General features: G+C 44.3%; 1 protein-coding gene across 2 annotated transcripts in view; it reads right to left on the bottom strand.

Moving 5' to 3' along the window:
• Positions 1-271: 271 nt before the first annotated feature.
• Positions 272-7,626, bottom strand: part of arhgap5 (Rho GTPase activating protein 5) — a 46,722-nt gene continuing 39,367 nt past the window's right edge. For both annotated transcript variants that reach the window (XM_061082091.1, XM_061082092.1), the window contains exons 5-7: positions 5,339-5,470; positions 2,862-2,967; positions 272-1,269 (exon numbers count right to left, since the gene is read on the bottom strand). In XM_061082091.1, the coding sequence (XP_060938074.1) occupies positions 951-1,269; positions 2,862-2,967; positions 5,339-5,470 (557 nt within the window). In that variant the 3' untranslated portion in view covers positions 272-950. The remainder of the gene's footprint in view (positions 1,270-2,861; positions 2,968-5,338; positions 5,471-7,626) is intronic.

Raw genomic sequence — 7,626 nt, 5'->3', positions numbered from 1 at the left:
GGAACAAACTGGCTACACAACAGTTCACACAGACACACAACACACACACATCGTTGTCCTCATACACACAAACAATCAGACGTTACAAAAAATATATATAAAAAAAAAACAGAAATCTGTCGAAATGATAAAAACATAAACACAGGTGAAGTTGGCTTGTGGGACCTTTGACGCAGGTCGTGCATGCGCGGTCAAAGGTCACGTAGTGGGTCAGTTCATCTTTAAGTAGAACCAGTTTCTCTACCCCCCCCCATCCCCCCCCCCGGATCAAACCATTTCTCGCATCTCTGCACGGAACTCGACCCGTTTGTGTTTGTGAGCTCGTTTCTCGTCCGATGTCTCGAGTGAAGTCGAGTCGACAAGAGAAGAAGAAGAATCGTTTCCTGTGCTGAGGATCTACAGGAAGACTCCGTGAAATAGATCAGGTGACCGGACTCCAGGTTTTAACTTCCCTTTTCTCTTGTGTCGGAGCAGGGAGGAGAAGGAGGAGGGGCTTAAGTGTGCTATTCCATCAGGGTAAAGTAGGAGGCTAATCTTTATTTGCCCCAAATGTTTTCCCAGAATCCCCGGAGTCGGAGTCCAACCCTGCCGGACGATTAGTGTCGTCTCTATGTGCCAAATCAAATCAGTTCATTCATCAAATACTTTCAGTCCCTGTATCGTAAAAAGGAGGCGGAGTTCCAAAAGGTGGCGTCCGATTTGTAATTCTCTAATCCAGGATTTATTTCCCCGGATGAGCCGATCTCACAGATCAGGTCTGATCCCACCAACGCTCGACGTGTCTCTAAACCACCGAAGCTCCTTCACCTCAACGTCCACGACAACCAGCAGCTGCTGAATCCACAGAAATCACCGGCTCTCGTTTCCTCCGATGTTAACAGCCGAGCAGAAGTCGACCTCCGGGCCGTTCGAGTCCAAAACCCCCGCACTTTGATTTCCCAGCAGGCTCCTTATATCAGCGGGTCCGGGTGCAGGGTGTGCTGGATCTGCTGCGGCTGCAGGGGGGGGGGCAGCTGCAGGGGCAGCAGCGCCTCCACCATGTTGTGGCAGTGCGGCGGCGGCGTGCCCTCGCTGCTGGAGCTCTCGGCCACCTCGCCGCCGTGGAAGAAGTAGTCGCTCTGCAGGATGAAGGACTCGATGACGGCCTGGTTCAGCTTGGTGGTGGACAGCGTGTCCTTGTTCTCGAAGTCGGGCCTCATCAGCGTGGGCCAGAAGCAGATGGAGAGGTTGTCGGGCGTCATCAGAGTCATCTTGCTGTGCTGACTCACCCTGAAGAGAGGCGGGACAAAAGAGAGGTCATCAAACTGACTGCAGGTCTCAGGGTCGGCCGGGAATCAACGGGATGTCAACCAGAGAGAAACAGTTGCAATCAGAAGTACAAGTGTATCAAAGAAAAAATGTGGAATATGGCCAAAATGGCCACTAAATGCAAAATAGCAGGCTTCCTGTTGTGTTTTTCCAATTGCACCAAGAGACTTTTTTGTTTGTCTGGTCATGATACACCTGTATATCGATTTTTGTGAAGATAGGTCAATGGGAACACCTTCCGGGGGTCTCGGGCTGTCTCGGGGGGCACCGTTGAGCCATTTTGCGACGCCCATTGAAAATTCCTTCAGAATACGTAAATTTTCACCACTTTCTAACTTTCTGCAAATTTTGGTAAGAAGTTGAGCATGTTAAAGCCCTCAAAAAGCCAATTCATTTGCCTGAATAATAATAATAATAATAATAATAATAATCCTTACAATTTCAATAGGGTCTCACCAGACACCTTTGATGTCTGTGCTCGGGCCCTAAATATTCAACCCCTTCACCTCAATAGACATAATAGTGATGTGGACGACAGATAATGACAATAAATGACAAAAAAACTCATCAAACAACAAAAGATATTTACTGATGCGTATTTAAGTTATTTTGACAAACAGAAGTTTACTTAACTTTGAAGTTAAAATGAAAAATGTAACTCTTTCAACACATGTGCAGTATTATTTAACCCCAGCTTCAGGACTTTGTGGCGCATCCTCTAGCTTTTATAACTTCTAACAAACTTTTACGCTAAGTGCGGACTCAGTGATGTTTAATGAATTTAATAAATTAAAATCTATTGACTGAGATATAAGATTCTGACTGCAGTGGTTAAAACCCTCCTGGACAGTTTGAACCACTAGGTGGCGTCATGGGCCACGTTCAACCCATTCATAGAGATGTTATTCTATTTTTCCAATTTGTTAATAAATGTGATATTAAAACCGACATTAAAGAACGGTCACACAATTTAGTTTGATTAGTTCTCTGAGCATCGTGACAGGAGTTATAAACGTGTCATTACAGAGGGATTTTGGTCAAAGTCAGAAACATTAAAAGTTGTTGTGCGACCTTCTCGGGACGCATCAATAAATCTGACGACACAAACCTGATTTTAAATCACTGGTCTGTACGTGACCGCCCCCCCGCAGGAGGGCGGAGTTTCAGTTTCAAGCTCCCGTCAGGTGACACAGAAACAAACTGATGCTCTGATTTGATTCTGATCTGATGAAGCGTGACATCACGACCGGGGACGAGACAAATCAATTTTTCATAACAACTGACAACAGCTGTCTTTTGATTCTGTCACAATGTGCAGCTCGGGGTGGGGGGGGGGCGGTTAACGCTGCGAGTTCAGTTCTGTATTCAACATGGATATTACATGTATGTGAATTCATCATGTGTGGAGACCTGAGCTGGACTTTCTACTCTGATCAGATTCTGACACAAACAACACAACAACCGGCCGAGTTGTTGTTGCATTTGTACGTTTCCTCTCTGTTGTGTTGAGATTTAAAACGTGCAGTGCGAGGTACAGCGTGTGTGTGTTTTACCTGTTGAGGTGTGTGATGATGTACTTGAAGACCTGGTAGTTGACGGAAGGAAACTTCTTCACGATCTCTCTCAACACCTGAAGACGCTCCATGTAGTCCACGATTTCTGAAGACACACACACACACACAGACAAAAAGGTGTGTTAGGTTTTACACACACACTCTCTCTTGGGAATGGAAATTATACACTGTGGAAAACAAAAGGTTGTGATGCTGCCAAGAGCATCTCCCACGCTCTGCACACACACACACACACACACACACAGAGACACACACATCTGCACTAAGCCTTGTGGGCAGACACAACACTACCCTGCATCACTTCAAACAACAGGATATGAAAATAGACACTTTTGTGTTTTATTGTTTGATTTTAAAAAGTCACGGCCGCAACTAAACAGCTGATTAAAGACCGAACTGTAATTATTTAACGAGTAAAAAGAAATAAAACCGGAGTTTTTATTTCTGCTCTTTTACTTCAGCTCAACACAACTGTCTGTTCATAAACTCAAACTTTATAATGCTCGTAATGTTCAGTTATAGCGACGTCGAATTGTGTTTATAACTGCAACAAAAAATGAACTTGATAAGCATCATAAAAGGAGAAATATTGTTTTGCATTAGTTTGTAAAGATGAAGCTAATAAACAGGGTTGGTGGGATTTTTCATATCTAGATGTTTAAGTGTGAGTTTGACCTAAAGCAGAAGTGACAGGAATCAGTCGACAGTCAAGTCATTTAACTTTTCTTTTTTAAAGGCTTCTGAGTGAAATGTTTGACTTTATTTAAAATGTATTGATTCTTTTACGATCACCTTAGCGATAATCTCATCTCTAAACTTGAGATTACACCAAGAGATATAAACACAAAAAGGAATCACGTCATCAAACCGTGATGAACAAAATGAGAAAAGCAATAAATCCTCACACTGGTAAAAAAGAACACGAGAAAAAAATATTTAATATAATAATAAAAGGATAATTTCGCCAAATGAGGATAATCTGATCAAAAGAACAAACAAGTGAACTCTGAACTCATCCGTCTGTTTTCCTGAGAAGCAAACCATCTCTGGAATCATCTCCCGATCATCCATCACTTTCCCTCCAGCTCATCGCAGCAGAAACACTCGACTCAAACTCGACTTATCAAATATTTAAAGAGTCTCTGTGAAGTGAGAGCTTCCACCTTTGGATTGTCACAACAAAGCCACTTTCAACACAACGCTCCAGGAGATTCCACAGATTCCAGGAGAATCTAACGTATAACGACAGCGGCTCCTTCGTCCCGGACGCCATCGATCATCCTAACGAGCGGCCAGAGGAAGCGTTGAGACGCTGTAATGGCTGCTAGAGGTCAGAGGTCACATCACCGAGAGCTATCAGGAGGAGGTACGAGTTTACTACAGGAGCGATATAACACTTTAATCCCCTTTTATTAAGAGTAATGGTAAAGCACACTGCTGTCTACGCCGTGTACCCACAATGCAGCAGGTTCAATAAGGTGGTAAAACTACAACGGTTAGGATTAAGGGAGAACTCGTTCTGTTTTTTTCTATGAACAAATTTTTTCCTCAGTTTAAAAAAAGCGTATCAGAGTGAGACGTCTTCTTTCTGGTGGATCATGGAGGATTTCTCCCCCCCGACCGTACACACACTTCATGTTCTTCATATAAACTGTGAACCTTCGGTGTTTGGATCCATCAGCTCGTTACAAAGTGAGAGAGATTAAAAGTTTACAGCTAAGACAGGAACAGCAGGAGGAGGCTTGCTGAGTGAGAGAGAGAGGTAGAGAGGTAGAGAGAGAGGGAGAGGGAGGGAGAGAGAGGGATGGAGAGAGACACAGAGAGACAGAGAGAGAGAGAGACTAAAGAAAGTGAAGGAGAGAGAAAGTGAAAGTATGGGAATGTGATTTATTTTTTCAGACGAAGAACAAATGCCACTTCACTGTTGTTCTGTGTGTGTCTGTGTCTGTGTATGTGTGTGTATGTGTGTGAGTGTGTGTACGTGTTAACTACAAAGTATTCTTACACGTCTCATTGTGCATATTTTTGGCTCATTAATCTGCTGTCGTCAGCTTTGTGGTTTTATTTCAACATTCTATTTCCCAGAAACACGCACTCTCACACACGCACACGCGCACACACACACACACACACACACACACACACACACACACACACACACACACACACACACACACACACACACACACACACACACACACACACACACACACACACACACACACACACACACACACACACACACACACACACACACACAGAGAGAGAGTGGGAGTGGGGGGGCAGATTCAAGATGTCCGACAGTATCCTGGGTTTAAAAAAAGCCTCTAAACGCTGTGTGATGTGACAGAAACCTAAGTGTGTGTATGTGTGAGTGTGTGTGTGTCTGTGTGTCTGAGTGTGTGTGTGAGTCTGTGTGTGTGATAGTGTGTGTGTGAGTGTGTTTCTCTTCTCACTTGCGGCCTCCACCAGCTCCGGGTGCAGGCTGTATGGGATCAGCGGGTCGGGCAGGTCGGCGAAGAAAGCCTTCAGCGCTCCTGCAGCTGCATTCACCGCCACGTCCATCACCACAAAGTCGATCCCGTGATCTACAGGGAGAGAAGAGGAAGAGGAGGAGGAGGAAGAGGAGGAAGAGGAGGAGGATGAAGAGGAAGAGGGTCAGAGGCAGATTCACAAGGTGACATTTATCAGACATGTACTTTATAAGTTTGGTTGATGACTCGTCTGTTAACATGGAGGAGGGAAGGTGGGGAGGAAATAACAAGTTCAAGAGGTCAAACGTGTTTAGTGAGGCCACAGAGGCCTCGACCTTTGACCTCTTAGATCTAATCAGTTAATCTGAACGTTTGTTACCATATTTAACCAGATTTCCTTCGGGTGTACGTGAGATATTGTGTTCACAAGAATTTCTACTGACAGACAACAAACTGAAAAGTCATTTAAAAAATAAATCACACACGTTTATATGTCTGATATTAATGAGAGTGTAATCTGGTGCAGCTTGATTGGATCTAAGCAGATTCTAGTTCAGCTCTCTTCTTCCTGTCGGGGGACGAGTGGAGCTCCGCCTCCATCACTTTGTTTTATTTCAGTTTTGCTGAAGGGCGTTTCAGATTTATTCATCCGGAAAAAACATAACTGCAGCAGCCGGGGTCGTGTCTTCAGTTTGAAGCTGATCGTCTCTACACACACATCACACTGGTGTCAGCTTCCTCATAAACACACGCCCCCCCAAGTTCAAATACTGCAGAAATGACGACTTATAAAATAAGGTTTGCAGTCAGAGATGGAGGATGAAAAATATATATTCATCACTTCCTGTTTCGACTCGACGGCCAAGTGACGACAGGAGGGAGGAGACAGAGGGAGGAGAAGAGAGAAAGAGGACAGAGCCCTGAGGAAACACGACAGCTGTCACACTGAATCTGAAAGACTGCCAACGCACACACACACACACACACACACACACTCGACCAGTAATACTCCAGAGAAGTGAAGAGATAGGAAGAGGGGGGGTGGTGAAAAAAGAGGACAGAGCAGAAAGAGGGGAAAGGACAGAGGAGCAAGAAAAGCAGAGGAGGACACGAGGGAATGAGGAAGGAAAGGAGAGAGCAGACGACAGATGGACAAAGAGGAGTTCAGAAGGGATGTGTGAAGGGAGAGAATCATCGAGGTGGAAGAAGAGTAAAGAAAGAGAGGAGGAGCTGCTGTTAAATAAAGGAGGTTAATTCAAAACCAATAAACGCTTCTTTCAGAACGTTTTAACAGAGCAGAGCCACAGTGACCTCTGACCCTCCAGGGGATGAGTCAGAGTTAACTCCAGATGTGTAACAGCAGCAGGTTCCCTCTCCGTGCGTTGACCCGGGGAACAGAGATGCTCACGGGTCAGAGAGAGTTTTCTCGGAAGATTCATAAAAGATTTATCAAACGGCCTCTAGAGCCTGAAGATATTCACGGTAGTTTTCCACAAGCACAGGAGGAAATATAGACCAGAACTATATGTGAGGGTTTCAAACGATGGAAGCGTATTTACAGCAGGGATGGGATTTGATCGGCAGTAAACAGAGCAACAAACCTGCCACCACCGTGTGTGTGTGTGTGTGTGTGTGTGTGTGTGAGTGTGTGTGTGTGTGTGACGCTGAGATCAGAAGGATTCAGTCAGGAATCAACAGCTTAAATGAATCGTTCAGTTCCAGAACCAAGTCCAAACCAACGACGTGACGGATCCGGTGAAGAGTCAAAGCGACGGCTGGACCTTGATGCAGATATGAGATCTGCTGAGGGTCACTGGTGTTTTCCCTTTTGTCAACAGACCACAAATATCTGTATATAAATAAATACACACACACTTCAGCCTTTTGACGTCCACTTTATAAAGTCCAATACGAATGTTTGGACGACTTGTGGTTTAAGTAAAGAGTGTTTTAACTCTTAAACACATCATGATTGAATTTGACACTTACAAAATAAAGTAGAGGATTAACATTTCAAGCTGGTTTACTTCAGGGAATGTATTTACTACTATTCATTTAAAATGTCAACAACAAATTGTTTGTGATTTGCCAAATTTTTGCCAACAACTTAACTTGCAATTAGAAACGTGAATAAGTAAACTATGTGACACTAAGCAAACCAGGTTGACTCGTTTAATGATCTCAAGGCGAGTGTTGGTGCTTCAGGATCCAAGAAGTGGGTTGAAACTACTCAATGATCTAATGCAGGGGTTTTCAAGTGGTTCTGTCCC

The sequence above is a fragment of the Limanda limanda genome, chromosome 12, assembly GCF_963576545.1.
Source record: "Limanda limanda chromosome 12, fLimLim1.1, whole genome shotgun sequence".
In the NCBI taxonomy this organism is placed as follows: domain Eukaryota; kingdom Metazoa; phylum Chordata; class Actinopteri; order Pleuronectiformes; family Pleuronectidae; genus Limanda; species Limanda limanda.
This window is presented reverse-complemented; position numbering and strand designations above follow the sequence as displayed.